This window comes from Leuciscus leuciscus (genome assembly GCF_965113295.1).
Source record: "Leuciscus leuciscus genome assembly, chromosome: 8".
Lineage (NCBI taxonomy): Eukaryota > Metazoa > Chordata > Actinopteri > Cypriniformes > Leuciscidae > Leuciscus > Leuciscus leuciscus.
The window spans coordinates 3,329,416-3,351,736 of NC_138732.1; the positions used below are offsets into that span (position 1 = coordinate 3,329,416).

Here is a 22,321-nt window from a genome sequence, read left to right on the forward strand (position 1 = left end):
CTCACTCACTCACTCACTCACTCACTCACTCACTCACTCACTCACTCACTCACTCACTCACTCACTCACTCACTCTCTCTCTCTCACACACACTCTCTCTCTCACACACACACACACACAACCACACACACACACACACACACACACACACACACACACACACACACACACTCCCTCGCTCTCATAGTCACTCACACACACAGATCTTTATTAATTCAGCAAAGTAAATAAAAGCCCAGACAAATTAAGCCAGAGAGGATCTTCACACACACTCACACACCATCATCAACACACTCACTCACTCACTCACTCACTCACTCACTCACTCACTCACTCACTCACTCACTCACTCACTCACTCACTCTCACACACTCACTCACTCACTCACTCACTCACTCACTCACTCACTCACTCACTCACTCACTCACTCACTCTCACACACTCACTCACTCACTCACTCACTCACTCACTCACTCACTCACTCACTCACTCACTCACTCACTCACTCACACACCATCATCAACACAATGACTGATAATTCCACCATTAGATTATTTGAAAGGTTTATTGAAAGTTATTTTAATGGAAGTTGACGCAGACGTCCTGAGGATCTCAAAGGTGTGTGTGTGTGTGTGTGTGTGTGTGTGTGTGTGTGTGTGTGAGGAGACATCCGTCATTATGACAGGAACATTCAGAATCCTGCGCTGGCCAGATACAGACAGTGGCCTTGCACGCACGCACGCACGCACGCACGCACGCACGCACGCACACACACACACCACACACACACACACAGTAACAAGTCATATGCAAAATCATGACCAGTCACTGTTTATACTATGGATGGTTGGTGTCACTCCAGTAAACTCGTTAGTAGCTGCTGTTATGCTGTAATGCTTAATTACAACAAATATTTAAAAACAACTGAATAAATTCATTAAACATCTTACCTTTGAGGATTTAAGACTAGTTTAAACCTACTTTAAGAGGTGATGTATGACCATTTTTATGAAGTTTAAGTTTTTAAAAAGTTATAAGTAGATTTCATCTTTTTGTAAGTTTTGTTAAAAAAAAAAAAAAAAAAATTATATTAATATTTAATACTTAAATATTCTTAATATCCTAAGAACTATTTTGGGGAATACAAAATATTTTCAATTTGTTCTCTCAAGTTAGAAAATAAGAAGTTATAATTTAAAACAATGTTGTTTTGTAAAGATTAATTTAATCTTATTAATCTGCCGATCCATGTCTCAGACTCTGTCCGTCCGTCTCTCTGTCCGTCTCTCGCTCTTGTTTTCTCTCTGATTTCCCGCAGTAAATATTCATTAGTGATCAGGGAGAGGCTCATCCCAGCGGACTCCCGTTAACTCTGTGATCGATGCTTTGAATCAAGCTTTCATTATTAAACAGACGCCGCTGAGTCTGAGAGGAAGAAGTGTTTTCTGAGAATCAGTCGGTGTTTCTCATCGCTCGAACGCTTCTACACTCACACCAAACATTATTCAGATGCCAGTTATAATTTTTCATATTTTCTTACTAGTGTGTGCAGGAAACTATAGTTCATTTATGAAAGTGAGGAGAGCCAAATAAAGTAAACTGTGACATATTATACCCAAATATTCTTCATACAGTGACTATGCGCTGATCATGTTTTGCTGAAGTGTTTTCTCTTTAATTGCTAATGCTCTTTTTACGCACAGACTGAACAAAATGAAGCATTGCTTGGTGATTGGTCGAGCTAAACTGGTATTATCTAATTGTGTAGTTAAATTTAACAGCTGACAGATATTCAACATAATTCATGTGTGAGACAGTCTAACAGAAGGACGGACAAAACCAGTCAAATATCAACTGAGTTCTGCTCATATTTCACCACCATTTTCTAAACTATAGCAAATAAACTGTGATAATGTGAGGAAAGATGTCTGAATAAATGTTGGTTTGACTGTATCTCAGCTGTAATATTCATGACTTCGAGCCGATACTGTGGAATAACTCACTGTCATAACACTGCGTAATAGTTGACATGGATTCATGTGCTAATTCAGCATAATAATATAATTGATTAATCACGGTGTCGCTTATTTGTGTTATGACAATAGATGAATGTTCCAGCAAAGTGAATTCATTCATAAGAGAGCAGATTCATGTCAAGACGCCTCTGATGATCAGTTTTACCCGCTAACGACTCATTTATCACGCTGTTTCTCCGGGTTAGCATGATCTCCGTCTCGGTTTATCACCGTTGTGTCTGTAGGGTTCACACACACACACACACACACACCGGCCGATTACGACTCTTCATGGATGCTCAGGGAAAACCAAGACATTTCAGATGCACTAATCTCAATTCTAATCATGCATGGTATTTTGGACAGATAGTACAGAAGGGAATGCATTGACGTCACTTTAAATAAAAGAAATGATTATCAGTTTAATCTAAAGATTGGACTCGATATAGTGTTTCTTACAACTTACCAAAGATCCAGTGATCATGGATATTAACATGCAGCAGGAATCATGTTTCCTCACATTTATATGAGCCTGATTTCCACACCGGTGAAATACATAAAGCAAATTTGCCTGTGAACGCTTTATATAAATACAATATAGGTCTAAATCCATGTGATCACTCATATCAATGTTATATATATCATCATATCGTCCAGCCCTAAAACTTGTGTAGTTTAGTCAGTGTTTATTTAAAAACATCCAATTATGCAAAAAAACCCCCAAAAAAATCTGTAAAATTTACGGTAAAAACGGCAGCTGTGGTTACCAGAAATTTACCGTAAAAAACGGCAGCTGTGGTTGCTAGAAATTTACCGTAAAAAACGGCAGCTGTGGTTGGCAGAAAGTTACAGTAAAAACGGCAGCTGTGGTTACCAGAAATTTACCGTAAAAAACGGCAGCTGTGGTTGCCAGAAATTTACCGTAAAAAAACAGCAGCTGTGGTTGGCAGAAAGTTACGGTAAAAAATACGGTAGCAACATTTTAGGTTTTACAGACTTTACTTAAATTTACAGTAATAAACCGTATTTAATTATCTGACATAATGTTAATTTATATTAATATGTTATAAAATGATATATTAATATCTGTTTTGTACCGTAGTAATACACTGACAGCCACCAATCACAGCAGTAATGAGAGTCACATGTTGAATTAAAGCTCAACACAAGCAGCTCTTTCACAAGAAAGTTAATACTAATATATTGAAGCTGCACAGTGTCATTCACACAAACACTAAACACCATCATGGTGTTCAAAACTATGAAGAAACATAGTTATTACATAGTTATCTTTAGGTCATGTTCCAAGAACATTTAAACTGGCAGTTATAAAACGTACTCGGTTACTAACGTAACCTCGGTTCTCTCTAGAAGAGGGAACGAGTACTGCGTAAGATATCTTACGCTAGGGGAAAATCCTTTTTCCGCGAGATATTGAAGCCAAAAATTATCCTTAATTTTGTAATAATGCAAAACGCGTTGCGGCAGCATGCAGACATAGGCGAGACAGCTCGCGCGCCTATTGGCTGCTCTGCGGCAACTGCAGCAGCCTATCGAGCGAGGCCTGGCGTGACGCCACACCCAATCAGGGCACTTCGCGCCCGCTGCGTCACGTCCCGCCGAAATGGGCGTGGTCTAGGCCTATAAATACTGCTCGCAGGCAGCTATTATCTGGTTTTTCATCATCGAAGCAACCAGAGCGTGTGCATGCACGGCAAGATACGCAGTACTCGTTCCCTCTTCTAGAGAGAACCGAGGTTACGTTAGTAACCGAGTACGTTCTCTTACGAGAGGTCTCTCGTACTGCGTAAGATATCTTACGCTAGGGGACCCAATGCAAAACGCCGTGCATGCTGAGATCTGACACCAAAGACCCAAGGGCGAAAGCCCGGGGTACATATAGTGCACAATCACTCAGGGAACTCACAGGGAGTCCGGGAAGAGGGAGGGGCGAAGCCGCACTCTTCCACATATGGCAGTGTCGCTGAGACGCGAATTTCATCATACAGACAGGGCGGGGTACGGCCTGAACTGATGGGGGAATGTGGGTCTTACAAAGTTTGCCCAGGCACATCTCGTGCTGCTACTTTTTTACTGTCGAACATTGAGCTGTGCTCAGTAGACGCAGCATTCTGAGCTGATCGCATCAGGTCAGACAATACTGGTAAACTTAGACCGACAGCAGCCTGGCCTGCAGGGCGGGAACCTCTAGGTTATAAAACCTTATAAATGTAGACGGGGAGGCCCAGCCTGCCGCCATACAAATATCTTGCAAGGCAATCCCACTTGACCAGGCCCACGAAGAGGCCATGCCTCTCGTGGAGTGCGCTCTGACACCCAACGGGCACTGCATGCCCTTGGAGGCGTATGCCAGCGCTATAGCATCAACTATCCATCTGGATTGGCTCTGTTTCGACGCGGCTAGTCCCTTAGAACGTCCGCTAAACGAAACAAAGAGCTGCTCCGTCTGTCTGAAACCAGACGAGCGAGACACATAAGCTCGTAATGCCCTGACTGGGCAAAGGAGGCTCGCGTCTCTTTCCTCATCAGGGACCGGTAGGGCTGACAGGGAGACGCCCTAAACGGTGTGTTGAGGGATTTCGGAACATAACCGTGCTTAGGTTTGAGTATAACTTTTGAGTCATTAGGCCCAAACTCCATGCACGCCGCACTCACAGAGAGCGCGTGCAGATCCCCTATGCGCTTCACCGAAGCGAGAGCCAGCAAAAACACCGTCTTGAAAGACAGGTGTTTCAAATCGATTGACTGTAAAGGCTCAAATGGCGCACCTTTCATGGCTTCCAGAACCGTAGAAAGGTCCCATACGGGGACTCAGGGAGGTCTGGGAGGATTCAGTCTCTTAGCCCCTCTAAGGAAGCGGATGACTAAATCGTTCCTTCCTATTGACTGACCAAGCGTTGTTTCTGAGAACGCTGCTATAGCCGCCACATAAACTTTGAGCGTGGAGGGGGCCCTGCCCCCATCCAACAGCTCTTGTAGGAAGGAAAGCACCTCCGCCACACCACAGTCTGTGGGTGACACACCACGGGCTGTGCACCAGCCCGAAAACACTGACCATTTCGAGGAATAGAGTCGTCTCGTAGACGGAGCTCTAGCCTGCGTGATCGTGTTTAATACTCCTTCAGGGAGTCCAACATGTACCCGTTGATGGCCCAGACATGAAGGGACCATAGTTCCGGGTGAGGATGCCAGATCGAACCGTGGGCCTGTGAGAGGAGGTCTCTCCTCACTGGGACTGGCCACGGGGCAGTACTCGCTAACTGCATCACGACTGGGAATCAAGGTTGGTTTTTCCAGAACGGTGCCACCAGCAGTACTGAGCATCCTTCTTCCCTGATCCGTTCTATCACCTGAGGCAGGAGAGAGACGGGGGGAAAAGCATAGAGCGGGCGGCGGGGCCACACATGGGCCAGCGCGCTCCTGCCCTTGGAGAAAAATTCCTGACAGTGAGCGTTTTCTTGAGACGCAAACAGGTCTACTTCCGCTCTGCCGAATTTCTTCCACAGCAGTTAGACTGTCTGTGGGTGTAGAGACCACTCGCCTGCCGGAACATTGTTCCTGGACAGTCTGTCCGGTCCTATATTCAGGAGCCCTGGCACGTGCGCTGCTCTGAGCGAGCGCAGGTTGCACTGAGCCCATACCAGGAGGCGTTCTGCCAGCCTGTACAGGTTCTTGGACCTGAGGCCGCCCTGGCGATTTATGTAGGACACCACAGACATGTTGTCCGAACGGACCAAGACGTGGCGTCCTTTTATCTGGGGACAAAAACGCGTCAGCGCGTTGTCTACTGCCAGCATTTCGAGGCAGTTTATGTGCAATAGTACCAGTCGTTCGCTCTCCAAGGTTTCAGAGCTGTGACGCACTTCTGATTGACCCTGAGGCGAAGCGAACCGGATGCCCACGCTCTGCGTGGGACTCGCGCTTTCAGCCAAAACTGCAGCGGGCGCATGCGGAGCAGGCCCAGCTGGAGCACTGACGATGCTGAGGCCATGAGACCTAGCATCTTCTGAAATTTCTTGAGCGGGACAGACGCGCCGCAGCGAAACGCGTTCGCTGTGCGTTGAATGTCTACCGCGCGCTGTGGCGATAGTCGCGCTATCTTGGACAGCGAGTCCAATTCTGTGCCCAGGAAAGATATCTTCTGACTGGGTAACAGAGAGCTCTTCGCCCAGTTGACACTGAGACCCAAATCCTCGAGGTGATCGAGTAAAATCGTGTGTTCTATGAGCACTGCGCGAGATTGCGCTAGAATCAGCCAATCGTCCAAATAGTTCAGCACTCGCATGCCTCTCATTCTGAGGGGTGCGAGCGCCGCGTCCATGCACTTCGTAAATGTACGGGGTGCCAGGGACAAACCGAATGGCAGGACTGTGTACTGATATGCCTGGCCCTCGAAGGCGAATCTCAAATATCGCCTGTGACGTGACGCTATCTGTATTTGAAAATACGCGTCTTTCAGATCTATTGACACAAACCAATCTCCTTGGCGAATCTGCACAAGGATTTGTCTGGTCGTGAGCATCCTGAACTGTCGCTTCACAAGCACTTTGTTCAGTTGCCTTAGATCTAGTATGGGTCTGAGACCCCCGTCTTTTTTCGGTACCAGGAAGTATCTGCTGTATAGCCCTCCTTCGCTCTGAACTTGAGAGAGAGGCTCTATGGCCCCTTTGCTCAATAGTTTCGCCACTTCGGCTCGAAGTAAATGTGCTACTTCTGTTTTTACCGTGGTCTCGACGCGCGCCACATAGCGGCGAGGGCATCGGCGAAACTGCAGCGAATAGCCTCTTTTTATAATGTTCAGCACCCACTTCGAAACCCCGGGCAGCTTTGCCCATGCGTCTGCATGGATAGCTAGGGGTTGAATACGAAGCGCGCTCCGCTCGCTCAGCGATGGAGAAGCTTCGGCGTGCTGCAACACAAGCATCGCGCTCGTGACATTTGAGGCATGGGGCGTGCTGATAACAGCGGGCAGATTGCCCGCGCTCGACTCCTCTGCGGTGGTCAGCCGCGAGGGGGAGGGCTGGGCGGTTCCCGTGGGAACTGTCATGTCTATGTGTGGATGTGGGCGCGGGACAGCGGGCACATTTATCACACCGAAAGCATCGTTCGCTTGCGTGAAGCGAGTGCACGTTGGTTTCGTTTTTACAGAAACCGTGAGACATGCATAACGCGGTGTTAGTGGGCACTGGGTAGTGGGCACATTCACCATGTTTGAAGCGCAACCGATCTGAGTCGGTTTTATGTGCGCGAGCCCTGTGTGACAGGCTGTGCTTGTGTGTAGGGATGGGCAGTGGGCATTCTTACTACACATGAAACACCATCGGCCGTGGCCGGGACACCAGAAAATACACTCTTTTGGGGATTTATCTGGGTAGCCGTGAAAACGGCATTTGTGTGCAGGCAAGCGGGTGACAGAACCGACTTGTTGGCTGTAGAAAACACTGGAACAGTCACATTTGCTGGAACTGGACGAGCGAATAGCTTTGGTGTGAGTCTGGCCGCAGCGGGACTTAAACACCGTCGTTTTCCTAGCTGTGCTAGGACGACTTCGGGGCCTCGGGCTTCACCGTAATCCTAGGTCGCGAGCCACGTACAGCGGGGCGGCGACCGGATGAGCGAGAGCGCGGTCTCGCGCTTCGGGCCTGGCGGCGCTGTGAAGTGGAGGCAGTGGACGGTGGCTGTGGCTGTGAGCTCTGAGCAGACGGTTTCGCACGGCCTGCTGCAGAGCTGGAGCGCTTCGGGAGGAAGTGCTTCATAGCCTGTGACGCTTTCTGTACCTCTGCGAATCTCTCCGCGAAATCCTTGACGGAGGATCCAAAGAGGCCTGTGGCGGAAAGCGGGGCGTCGAGGAACGCGGTGCGCTCAGACTCGGCCATTTCCGAGAGCGTCAGCCAAAGATGTCTCTCAGTCACGGTGAGAGAGGCCATATTCCGTCCAATGGCTTGCGCTGCAGACTTAGTAGCACGGAGAGCGAGGTCCGTGGCACTCCTTAAGTCCGGCACGCAGATCGCGTCAGGTCCTTCCTCATCCAGCTTACGGAGGAGATCGGCCTGGAAGATCTGAAGCGTTGCCATGGTGTGCAGCGCTGACGCAGCTTGCCCGGCGGCGGAGAAAGCGCGGCGGAGCAGGCTTGACGTCGTGCGGCAAGCTTTAGAGGGTAGGGCCGACTTAGCACGCCGTCCAGCAGAGGGCGGGCATAAGTGGGCCGCTATCGCCTCTTCGACCGGCGGCAGCGAAAGGTATCCTTTGTTCTTGGCATCGTCAACAGCGGAGAATGCCAAAGAAACAGCAGGACGCACTCTAGCCGAATAGGGGGCGTTCCAGGACTTGGCGACTTCTTCGTGTAACTCAGGAAGAAAAGGCGCCGGTCTGGACGCAGGCGAAGCACGCTCCCCAGGCAGGAAAAATCCATCCAGCCGGTTGTGAGCGGGCTGCTCCGGCGAAGACCACTCGAGGCCGAGGCTCGCCGCGGCCTGTGCGAGTACTCGCATGAGCTCCGTCTCGATGGACGCTCTCTTGCCTGACGACGTGTGGGCAGGGGGCGCGGGGTCCTCAGAGCCCGCCCAATCCTCACTGCCTGACGCCAGGATAGAGCAGGAATCATCCTCTCCCAGCAGGGCTTCCTCATCCACGATTTCAACGGAAGCGGCGGCAGACGGCGGCCGCTGTCCGTCAGGAAGCGAGGCTGACGAAGCCGGGGAAGCAAGCGGGCGAACCGGCGAGCTTTGGCGGCTGAGGGAGGGTTCCGGGGCCCGCTGGGCACGGCGCTTTTTACGGCGCGACGCCGCGGCGGGCGGGGGAGCAGTCTCGGTGAAGAAGGCTAGGCGAGTCCTCAGAGTCGCCATTGCCATCAGCTCGCAGTGAGGGCAGCCGCCGTCAGCGAGCGCGAGAACTGCATGTTCCTCACCCAGGCAGGAAACGCAAACCACGTGGCGGTCCCCGTCGCTGAGTGTGGCTCTGCACGAGCCGCAGGAAGGCATCTTTAAAAAGACGCTAGCTCTTTTAGAATGTGTGTCGCGGCGGCGACACACACACACAAAAGTACAGTGTAATAAGGAAAGGATATAAGCGCCGGAAAGCGCAGCAGGAAGGCAGGAAGGCGGCGCGGCCAGCGACTTCAGTGACTCGTCCCGCTGAAGGTGCTCTCTCTCAGACGGCGCGGCTTCTTCTCCGGCTCCAGCGATGCGTGTGCTTCGCTTGAAGGATGAAAAATCCGATAATAGCTGCCTGCGAGCGGTATTTATAGGCCTAGACCACGCCCATTTCGGCGGGACGTGACGCAGTGGGCGCGAAGTGCCCTGATTGGGTCTGGCATCACGCCAGGCCTCGCTCGATAGGCTGCTGCAGTTGCCGCAGAGCAGCCAATAGGCGCGCGAGCTGTCTCGCCTATGTCTGCATGCTGCCGCAACGCGTTTTGCATTATTACAAAATTAAGGATAATTTTTGGCTTCAATATCTCGCGGAAAAAGGATTTTCCCCTAGCGTAAGATATCTTACGCAGTACGAGAGACCTCTCGTAAGAGAACCTCTCATTAAGAAACCACAATTAGGTCATAATAACCTAGCAAATTATAGACCCATTTCAAATCTTCCGTTTATGTCTAAAATATTAGAAAAAGTGGTGTCCGCTCAACTGGGCTCTTTCTTGCAACAAAATGATATCTATGAAAAGTTTCAGTCTGGATTCAGACCGCATCATAGCACTGAAACTGCGCTCGTTAAAATCACAAATGATTTACTTTTAGCTTCTGACCAAGGCTGTATCTCAATACTAGTTTTACTTGATCTTAGTGCTGCGTTCGATACTATAGATCACACATTACTCTTAGATCGACTACAAAATTATACTGGTGTTCAAGGACAAGCATTAAGCTGGTTGAAATCATACCTATCTGACCGCTACCATTTTGTCTATTTAAATGGAGAAAAATCGATCATAACTCCAGTAAACTATGGAGTGCCGCAGGGATCTGTGTTAGGCAGATATTTTATTGTGGAAAGGATCATTTATAAGCAAATAGACAGTTACTTAGCGGAACATAACCTTTTATTTGACTTCCAATCAGGTTTTAGAAAGGCCCATTCCACTGATACCTGTCTGCTTTATCTTACAGACTTTATTAGGAAAGAGGTAGAAAAGGGGAATTATTGTGGCATGGTGTTAATAGACCTTCAAAAGGCCTTTGATACGGTTCAGTATGATGTCCTTTTGAACAAACTAAAAGCCCTAGGATTTTCTCCTGCATCTCTTCAGTGGGTGAGGTCATACCTGGTGGGCAGAGAACAGGTGGTAGATGTGGAAGGGACCTTGTCCTCACCACTTAAATTAACTTGTGGAGTTCCCCAGGGGAGTATTTTGGGTCCTCTCTTTTTTTTATTATATGTAAATGATATGTCGTCAGCTATAGACTGTAATTTGTTTTTATTTGCAGACGACTCAACTATTCTAGTCTCTCATAAAGACAAATCAGAGGTGGAAAGGCTGCTTAGTTCAGAACTCCTTAACCTCAGTGTTTGGCTAACAGACAACAAGTTGTCTCTCCACCTTGGCAAAACAGAGTCAATTCTTTTTGGGTCCAGAGATAAACTGAAAAAGGCTATGGGGTTTAGGGTAGTCGTAGGTAATGTTGAAATTACAGCCAAGGAAGCAGTTACTTACTTGGGCTGTATACTAGATAACAAATTATCAGGGGAGCTTATGGCCCGAAAAATTATCTCAAAGGTAAGCCAAAGGACTAAGTTCCTGGCAAGAATATCCAGCCTCTTAGATAGTAAAACCTTAAAAATCCTGGCCGATGCGCTTGTTCAATGTCATCTTGACTATGCCTGTACATCTTGGTACACAGGTATTACTAAAGGTCTTAAAGACAAGCTACAGATCTGTCAAAACAAACTAATCAGAGTGATCCTTAAATTACATCCTAGAACTCATCTTCTTCCTGACCATTTCTCCAGTCTTGGGTGGCTCAGAGTGGAGGAGAGGGTTTCTCAACTTAAACTGTGTTTGGTTTATAAGATAAGAAATAATTTGGCACCAAAGTATTTATGTGATTACTTTTTAAAAATTAGTGATATGCACAATTACTGCACCAGAGGGAGTTCCACAGATTACAGGCCGTGCCGTTTTAAGAGCTGTGTGGGAAAGTACTCTTTCCTATACTCTGCAGCTGTCTTGTGGAATGGTTTACCTTCAAACCTTAAACGGTTGAGCTCTTCCTATTATCATTTTAAATCTTCAATAAAAAAATGGTTATTAAACTTATAAAGAAAAAAAAAAGGAAAAAAGAAAGGAAATAAAAATAGAAATCCTTGAAGTAGTAGGTAGTAGTAAATCCTTAATACTGTATTGTTTGCTCGTGTGTCTGCTTGTCTAGCTGGGAATTTAGTCCTTGTTTTATTCTTTTTATTTGTGTTTTTATCTTTTTTTTTTTTATGCCCCCTTTCTTCATTGTCCTCAATGTTGTTTGTCCATGTACTGTTACTCATCTTCCATCTTAAGGACCACAATGGAAACAAGCCTTTGGGCTTTTTTGTGTTTTTATCCTTTTGAACACTTCGTGTTGATTGTTGTTGTTCAATAAAGTTTTCAATCAATCAATCAATCAATCAATCAGGCCCTCTGTTATTCTCAATATATATGATGCCACTTGGAAATATTATAAGGAAACATGGAATTAGTTTCCATTGTTATGCTGATGACACTCAAATATATATTTCATCACGGCCGGATGAAAACGCTAAATTTTCCAAATTGACAGAGTGTGTTAAAGATATAAAAGAATGGATGACGCGTAATTTTCTTTTATTAAATCCAGACAAGACAGAGGTAATACTTATCGGTTCAAAAAACCGCCCACAAAACCTCGCACAATACAACTTTAACATCGTAGGATGTCCTGTTACTTTATCCTCTACAGTAAAAGACCTGGGTGTTATACTCGATTGCAACCTGTCTTTTGAAAATCATATTTCATATGTTACAAAAACAGCCTTTTTCCACCTTAGAAACATTGCTAAGCTACGTAATATGCTATCAGTTTCTGATGCAGAAAAGTTAGTTCATGCATTCATGACCTCGAGACTGGATTACTGTAATGCTTTATTAGCTGGTTGTCCTGCATCCTCAATAAACAAGCTACAGTTAGTCCAAAATGCCGCCGCTAGAGTTCTTACGAGATCAAGAAAATATGATCATATAACACCGATTTTATCATCACTGCATTGGTTACCTATAAAGTTCCGTATTAATGACAAGGTATTGCTACTGACTTATAAAGCCCTAAACGGCTTAGCTCCAGTCTATTTAACGGATCTTCTATCTCCCTATAATCCATCGCGCTCTTTAAGATCACTAAATTCAAGGCTTTTGGTCATACCTAGGATATCCAGAACCACCAAAGGAGGGAGAGCATTTTCACATTTGGCTCCAAAACTCTGGAATAGTCTTCCTGATACTGTTCGTTGCTCAGACTCGCTCTCCCAGTTTAAAACTAGATTAAAGTCGCATCTCTTCAGCCAGGCATTCATATAATCCTACAGTTCAAACTACAATCCGGCCTCTAGCTCATAAATGCCAGAGGAGAACTGGCCCCCGACTGAGCCTGGGTTCTCCCAAGGTTTTTTTTTCTCCATTAGGTCACTTGATGGAGTTTTTCGGTTCCTTGCCGCTGTTGCCTTTGGCTCAGTTGGGGATATTTAATTTAATTTTATCAATCAATAAATTCCACTTGAAACAAACCTTGTTGTATTATTTTAATTTAATACTGTGAAGCTGCTTTGATACAATCTGTATTGTGAAAAGCGCTATACAAATAAACTTGACTTGACTTGACTTGACTTATTTCAACAAAAATACATCAAATGTGAAGCGTCACGCAGGGAATTGTGGGAATGTCAATTAACTTTTTTCACTGTAAATTATACAATGACTACTTCTTTTTCACTTCCAAAAACTGTAAATTTAACGGTATGTTACAGTAAAATTACATATATAGTAAAGAAACTTTCTGTTAACCAATTAACAGTTTTTCACTGTAGAATTTTTACAGTCTTTTACTGTTAAAATCACGATCATTTTTTACAGTGGGGATCCAGTTGTTTCTGTGAATCGCAGTGATCCATTTGCTTCTCGGTTCTGTATCTTTCAGCAGTCTGTCAAAATAAACCTCAGGTTTCTTGTCAAATCTAGTTGAACAGTCGATCTCAAAGCTCTTTCCCATTTTAGATGTGCTTTGTGTGTTTTTCATGGCATTCACGCTCAAAACAAGTGCTGTCACTCAGTGTGTGTGACCGCAGTCACTCCGGCCGACGGTGGCCTCACACACATACACACTATATAAAGCCACATCACGCAAAATCATGATATGGTAAATATATATTAAATATGGTGTTATATCTGGTTGATGCACTCATCTGTGTAGTGTGTGAGGAAGGAATAAGGAAAGCGATATCTTTATCACAGTGTCCTTTCAATGGTTTAAGTTTCCACAGTCATTGCATCTGCTGCACTTTATTTGTACCATTTTGTTTTATTGGTTTATTTTTGTTTATTTTTAAAATAAAACCTTTTTTAGAATTTGAAAGATATTGTCTGATAAGTGAGATCTCAATCCAAAAAAGTAGTGCTTGAAAAGTCCTTTAAAGTCCGTGAATTTTGTTTTACAGTGTCTGTCCGAACCCTGTTTACCGGTTAATTAAAGGATTAGTTCACTTAAAAAAAAAATGTTGCTGATAATTTACTCACCCCTATGTCATCCAAGATGTCCATATCTTTCTTTCTTCAGTCGAAAAGAAATTAAGGTTTTTGAGAAAAACATTCCAGGATTTTTCTACACAGAATAGACTTCAATGGCAACCAACTATTCCAATGTTCAAAGAAGGTTCAAATGTCCGTCTCAATGCAGCTTCAAAGTCTCGACACGATCCCAGTCGAGAAATAGGAGTCTTATCTCGCGAAACGATCTGCCATTTTCTAAAAATATATATATAAATATATACTTTTTAACCACAAATGCCCGTCTTGTACCATCTCTGAGATGCGCCATGTATTACGTCATCATTTTGGAAAGGTCACGAATTTTTTTTTAATAATAATAAATTAAAACAAAGATGTCGGATGATTTTGAAGTTGGAGGAGAAAATGAGACGACATTTTTCGCCCTTCCCTTCCTTTTGTGGTTAAAAAGTGTGTATATATATATATATATATATATATATATATATATGAAGAGTTCAGATGCAAAAGCCTCTAAGTGCCATCTGAAATTTTCTTCTAGAATTATCATTTTTATGAAGCTCGTATATTTAAGTTCAGTAATTTCACTTAAATGGCAATGAAAATTACCTATTAATTGCCATTTAAGTGAAATTACTGAACTTAAATAAATGAGCTTGATAAAAATTATCATTCTAGAAGAAAATTTCAGATGGCACTTTTATTTTTTTAAGAAAATGACCGATCGTTTCGCTAGATAAGACCCTTATTTCTCGACTGGGATCGTGTCGAGACTTTGAAGCTGCATTGAGACGGACATTTGCCCCTTCTTTGAACATTGGAATAGTTGGTTGCCATTGAAGTCCATTCTGTGCAGAAAAATCCTGGAATGTTTCCCTCAAAAACCTTCATTTCTTTTCGACTGAGGAAAGAAAGACGTGGATATCTTGGATGAAATCGGAGTGAGTAAATTATCAGCAACATTTTTATGAAAGTGAACTAATCCTTTAAATGCATCATCCAGGTGTTTAAAGAGCACTTTATTCCATGTGGATATTCTCAGTGTGAAGTTGTGAACATGACTCCCACTGTTTACACTACAAAGTGCACTAGTACACGAATCGGGACGCACCTTAAGTGTCGATCTGTGCATGTACGGATATTACAAACAACCCCATCGCACTACAGATTAAGAGCAACTTTTTTTTAGCTGCCATGGTAATTAATATTGAATTTTAAGGTAATTAATTTAGCATCCATTAGTAATTTAGCATCCATTAGTATCTTAAGGTAATTTGGCTTGTTATTAATTCATTTTCTGTGTATGCACAGAAAGATACAATTTTAAGTGCAAGCTTTTTGCATGTTATACAAGTATGCAAATCGAGAGACGGCGTGTGTGTGTGTGTGTGTGTGTGTGTGTGTGTTCATGGACATGTTTGGTGTGTTTTTACAAAAGTATCTTTCAGTAATTTGGCTGTTGTAATAAAAGTAATTAATTTCGTGCATGTAAACAGTTTGCATTTAAGAGGCTTAATGGATAAAGATGCCGTTTTGAGTGGATGCTTTTAGTAAGCTATACATTAAGAATGCAAACGCATGCTTGGCCACTTCAATGCCAGCGGGTGGTTTGTTGTGCATACTTAATGTGTGTCCTTGTGTTACTGTGGCTCAGTACACAAGGCGATTATTTTATTTATTTTAAATATCTGTCATTAAAGAGGCAGTCTGTAACTTTTTTGTTTTGTTTGAGCAAGTACATAATCAGCCAATGTTCAGAACTCTCTGCTTGCCGTAGCTCGACTCACAACGGTAAGCTTGTAATAATGTTTTTAATTCCAGTGGTACTGGTGGATTTCAGCGGGAAATTCGAGCATGTGTTTGCATCATTACGTCACATCTGTCCACATAAAGTCACATCTGTCCACATAAAGTCACATCTGTCCACATAAAGTCACATCTGTATACAAGTCACTGTCCACTTAGTCACATCTGTCCACATAGTCACATCTTTCCACATAGTCACATCTGTCCACATAGTCACATCTGTCCACATAAAGTCACATCTGTCCACATAGTCACATCTGTCCACATAAAGTCACATCTGTCCACATAGTCACATCTGTCCACATAAAGTCCACATAAAGTCACATCTCTCCACATAGTCACATCTGTACAAATAGTGACATCTGTCCACATAGTCACATCTGTCCACATAGTCACATCTGTCCACATAGTCACATCTGTCCACATAGTCACATCTGTCCACAACGTCACATCTGTCCACAACGTCACATCTGTCCACAACGTCACATCTGTCCACATAGTCACATCTGTCCACATAAAGTCACATCTGTACTCTTAGTCACATCTGTACACTCAGTCACATCTGTACACAAAGTCTGTCCACATAAAGTCACATCTGTACACATGCAGTCACATCTGTCCAACAAAGTCACATCTGTCCACATAAAGTCACATCTGTACACATAGTCACATCTGTCCACATAAAGTCACATCTGTCCACATAAAGTCACATCTGTCCACATAAAGTCACATCTGTACACATAAAGTCACATCTGTACACATAAAGTCACATCTGTCCACATAGTCACATCTGTACAAATAGTGACATCTGTCCACATAGTCACATCTGTCCACATAGTCACATCTGTCCACATAGTCACATCTGTCCACATAGTCACATCTGTCCACATAGTCACATCTGTCCACAACGTCACATCTGTCCACAACGTCACATCTGTACACAGTCACATCTGTCCACATAAAGTCACATCTGTACTCTTAGTCACATCTGTACACTCAGTCACATCTGTACACAAAGTCTGTCCACATAAAGTCACATCTGTACACATGCAGTCACATCTGTCCAACAAAAAGTCACATCTGTCCACATAGTAGGGCTTGCATAGACTAGTCGAGTAGTCGATAGATCGACTACTTCAACCACTAGTCGACGCTGTCGGAAACAATCGACTACTCGAGCGTCCATTAACCATAAATGAATTAAAAATGGCGAACGTCACCAACAGACGCAACACGTCAGATGTGTGGAAGTATTTCATCAAGGATGACAAAAATATTGTAATTGGCCAACTCTGCAAGAGGCCGTTCACATATTGCGTCTAAAAACGTGTGGAAAGCGCGGCCGCTGTCTCCTACAAGCGCTCGCGCTCCCATGGCGTCTGTCGGTGCTATGCAACCGTGAACTGCGCTCTCCATGATGACGATGAAGAAGTATCAGCAAAGGATTAATTGATTTCTAGCCCTTGCATTAGCTTTACTACTAGATATATTTCTGGAGATGAGAAGGAAAAACCCGCCTGGAAAAACTAGCGCACCACGTTGTTTCCATATGAGCGCGCTCGCCGCGCCTACATTTGAAATAACGACCTTGAGCGCGAAAAAGACGCGATATGTGAACGGCCCCTAGAAGCAGACGTCTGAAATGAAAGGCAAGAACGGTTATTTATTTGGCTTTAGACTGTTACATGAAAATTTAAAAATGAAATGTCATAATTATAATGTTTTGAGAGTTTACTTATGTAATTGTTGCATTAGGCTATGAATTAATAAATGTTTATTGATAAGATCTAGATATTTCATGTCTTTTCATTTAAAGTAGCATGAACCACGAGTAGTCGAGTAACTCGAGTATTGTTTTGATAAGGAATCGACTAGCAGAAATCAGTAGTCGTGCAACCCCTACCACATAGTCACATCTGTACACATAAAGTCACATCTGTCCACATAAAGTCACATCTGTACACATAGTCACATCTGTACACATAAAGTCACATCTCTCCACATAGTCACATCTGTACAAATAGTGACATCTGTATACAAGTCACATCTGTCCACATTTAGTCACATCTGTCCACATAAAGTCACATCTGTCCACATAAAGTCACATCTGTATACAAGTCACTGTCCACTTAGTCACATCTGTCCACATAGTCACATCTTTCCACATAGTCACATCTTTCCACATAGTCACATCTGTCCACATAGTCACATCTGTCCACATAGTCACATCTGTCCACATAAAGTCACATCTGTCCACATAAAGTCACATCTGTCCACATAGTCACATCTGTCCACATAAAGTCCACATAAAGTCACATCTCTCCACATAGTCACATCTGTACAAATAGTGACATCTGTATACAAGTCACATCTGTCCACATAGTCACATCTGTCCACATAGTCACATCTGTCCACATAGTCACATCTGTCCACATAGTCACATCTGTCCACATAGTCACATCTGTCCACATAGTCACATCTGTCCACAACGTCACATCTGTCCACAACGTCACATCTGTCCACAACGTCACATCTGTCCACATAGTCACATCTGTACACAGTCACATCTGTACACAGTCACATCTGTACACATAAAGTCACATCTGTACACATAAAGTCACATCTGTACACATAAAGTCACATCTGTCCACATAGTCACATCTGTACAAATAGTGACATCTGTATACAAGTCACATCTGTCCACATAGTCACATCTGTCCACATAGTCACATCTGTCCACATAGTCACATCTGTCCACAACGTCACATCTGTCCACAACGTCACATCTGTCCACATAGTCACATCTGTACACAGTCACATCTGTCCACATAAAGTCACATCTGTACTCTTAGTCACATCTGTACACTCAGTCACATCTGTACACAGTCTGTCCACATAAAGTCACATCTGTACACATGCAGTCACATCTGTCCAACAAAAAGTCACATCTGTACACATAAAGTCACATCTGTACACATAAAGTCACATCTGTCCACATAAAGTCACATCTGTACACATAAAGTCACATCTGTACACATAAAGTCACATCTGTCCACATAAAGTCACATCTCTCCACATAGTCACATCTGTACAAATAGTGACATCTGTATACAAGTCACATCTGTCCACATAGTCACATCTGTCCACATAGTCACATCTGTCCACATAGTCACATCTGTCCACATAGTCACATCTGTCCACAACGTCACATCTGTCCACAACGTCACATCTGTCCACATAGTCACATCTGTACACAGTCACATCTGTCCACATAAAGTCACATCTGTACTCTTAGTCACATCTGTACACTCAGTCACATCTGTACACAAAGTCTGTCCACATAAAGTCACATCTGTCCACATAGTCACATCTGTCCACATAGTCACATCTGTCCACATAGTCACATCTGTCCACATAGTCACATCTGTCCACAACGTCACATCTGTCCACATAGTCACATCTGTACACAGTCACATCTGTCCACATAAAGTCACATCTGTACTCTTAGTCACATCTGTACACTCAGTCACATCTGTACACAAAGTCTGTCCACATAAAGTCACATCTGTACACATGCAGTCACATCTGTCCAACAAAAAGTCACATCTGTCCACATAAAGTCACATCTGTACACATAAAGTCACATCTGTCCAACAAAAAGTCACATCTGTCCACATAAAGTCACATCTGTACACATAAAGTCACATCTGTACACATAAAGTCACATCTGTACACATAAAGAAGAGTCTCTCGGCTAGGCTATGTTGAGTGTGAGGATGCTGGAGGTGGAGATTTATAGCCTTTTCTCACAGCACTTGATATAATTAAACTTAGCAATTTGATGGTGGATCCAGAAAGGTTTAAACGACAATCACCAACTGTGGAGATTCACCCGTTGTGAAACGCGAAAGACTTCGGAGAAAAAAAGAGACTGCGACCGGGCCATGCGAAAACAAGGACAAATATCAGAAGGGCATTAAATGTAGTCACGCAATGCTGATGTTGTTAACATTAACAATTTGAGAACAAAGTATAATTTGCACAGTTTGACATAATAAGCGATCGTTAGATTTAATCAGTGAGATTTACTGCAATGCTACTGCAATACTGCAAAGCTAATAGCAAACCACAACCATCCAGTCAATTCCGCACAGACAAAATCAAGCCCCGCCCACATTTGTTCTTGTTCCGGAAGCGTTTCACTCGGATATACGACACAATAGAGAAGAAAAGATGAGCACAACTTCTGTTTCATGTCGACTTGCTCAACAAACTGCCAGTAGTTGAGCTGAAAGACCGTAAATAGAAGATTCCTGTTTATGCCTAATGCATTTTAAATTGCTCTCACATTTCAGAGCGCCACGTGTGTCTCATCCTCGGGTCAGGTTTGTTTCCCGTTGTTCTGTGGAGGATCAGATCTCGGAGATGTGGAGCGCGTCTTCATAACACACCGGATCTGTTTCAAAACACAGCCAGCATTTTAAGGCATCCCAAATATGATTATGATATCTAAAACAAACACGTTCTTTTAGACATCATCACATTTATTCTTTGATAAGAATGCATCACAACAAGCTCCGTAAAAAAATTAAAAATAATAAAAGAAAATCCAAGATGGTAGGTAAATATATTTAAAGAAATGTTAAAGATTCACAGGGTTCACGTGTGGTTGAGGAGATTCCCCCTTCCATATGTAAAAGCACTGAGTAAACTTTAATTAACTAATTAATTAATTAATTAATTAATTAATTGACATACTGTCCTTGTAATTTTTTGATATTTTTATACACATTTTATATACATATTTGATATGCACTACTTCTAATTTTTGTGTCATTTAGGACAGACAGTATATTATGGAAGTTTGTTTCGCCACAAAATAAAACATTTTAAAAGATAATTGTGACTCTATCTCACAATTCTGACTTTTTCTCTCTCAATTGTGTGTTATAAAGTCAGAATTGTGAGATATAAACTCATTATTGCGAGTTCATAACTTTTATGACTTTATTAACACACAATTGCGACTTTATATCACGGAATTCTGAAAAAGTCATCGCAATTACCCCTGGAAACAAGCTTCCATAATATTATATAAAGCCACAGCTTGCAAAATCACGATATGGTAATTATATACAGTAGTATGCCAAGTGCTCAAATTGTGTTATACAAATTAACGAATAAAGTTAATTTATAACTTACATTTTATTTATTTATTCATAGTTTTATTTATTTATTTAAATGTCTAAAATGGTCTATATTTTGCTGCTTACAGCCCTGCTAAATCATAGATGATGTATTTTTATGCATTTAATTAAAGCACTTGAACCCTGGACATTGCCGAAACCCTTTTATCAGAGGGTTTTGCGTTATTTAATATAATTATTTAATTTAATTTAGCAGTAGCAAAATCATCTAGAGCGTTTCAATTCAGTCACTTGGGTTCTGATTTTGTCTCTTTTGTCATTGTTTTTCTCTGTTAAATTTCTCCCGAGACGGTATTTAGACATAAGTTTGTGTGTATGTGTCCGTTCAAGGGCAAGTAAACATGAAAGGAATCAATTCAGTGTTCTGAAACACGTCTCTCTCTCTCAACTCATCTCTCTCTCTCTCTCCTCTCTCTCTCTCTCTCTCTCTCTCTCGCTCGCTCTCTCTCAGAGGATGGTTATGAGCAGTTTCGCGTGGCGGAGAAGTCTCACGGGAGCTGGATGAAGCTCTACATGGATGGGAACACATCCGAGGTCCTGAGCAACATGGGGAAGAAGGTCCTGAAACAGTATCTGGAGGCGCTGAAGGCCATGAGTTCGGCTCTGAGCAAACAGCTGGGCAAATACGACATGTACTCCATGATCATGGGCATGATCCTCATCCTGCAGGTCAGAGCAGAGCAGCTTCATCCCTGAGACAACATATATATATGGGTATTTTGAGTAAAATAAATAACAAAGCTCCAAGTAAAATATAGTGTAAAATGTCTCTTCTCATCAAGGCTGCATTTATTTGATCCAAAATACAGTAAAAACAGTGAAATATTATTATAATTTAAATCAGCTGTTTTCTATGTGAATATATAGTAAGGTGTAATTTATTCCTGTGATCAAAGCTGAATTTTCAGCATCATTACTCCAGTCTTCAGTGTCACATGATCCTTCACAAATCACTCTAATATGATGATTTGATGATCAAGAAACATTCTGGATTCTTTGATGAATAGAAAGTTCAGAAAGCATTTATTTGAAATAGAATATTTTGTAACATTATAAATGTCATTACCGTCACTTTTTATCAGTTTAACTCATCCTTGATGAATATTGATTATTTTATTTCTTTCCCACAAAAAAATAAATAAAAATTCTTACTGACCCCAAACTTTTGAACTGTAGTGTTTAATGTTACAAAAGCTTTAAATTTCAGATAAATGCTGTTCTTTTGAACTTTCTATTTATCAAAGAATCCTGAAATAAAAATGTAATTAACTGTTTTCAACACTAATAATATTAAATGTTTCTTGAGCATCAAATCATCATATTAGAGTGATTTCTGAAGGATCATGTGACACTGAAGACTGGAGTAATGATGCTGAAAATTCAGCTTTGATCACAGGAATACATTACACTTTAAAATAGAAACAGTCATTTTAAATTGTCATAATCCTTCACAATATTACTGTTTGTTTTGTATTTTTAATCAAATAAATGCAGCTTTGGTGAGCAGAAGAGACATCTTTTAAAAACATTAAAAGTCT

The 22,321-nt window shown here is 42.7% G+C and overlaps 1 protein-coding gene across 1 annotated transcript in view; it reads left to right on the forward strand.

Moving 5' to 3' along the window:
• The window catches only part of pigg (phosphatidylinositol glycan anchor biosynthesis class G (EMM blood group)), a 153,066-nt gene that overhangs the window by 64,357 nt on the left and 66,388 nt on the right, over window positions 1–22,321 (forward strand). Inside the window, exon 7 of the mRNA XM_082178698.1 lies at window positions 21,235–21,452. Within this exon, the coding sequence (XP_082034824.1) occupies window positions 21,235–21,452 (218 nt within the window). The remainder of the gene's footprint in view (window positions 1–21,234; window positions 21,453–22,321) is intronic.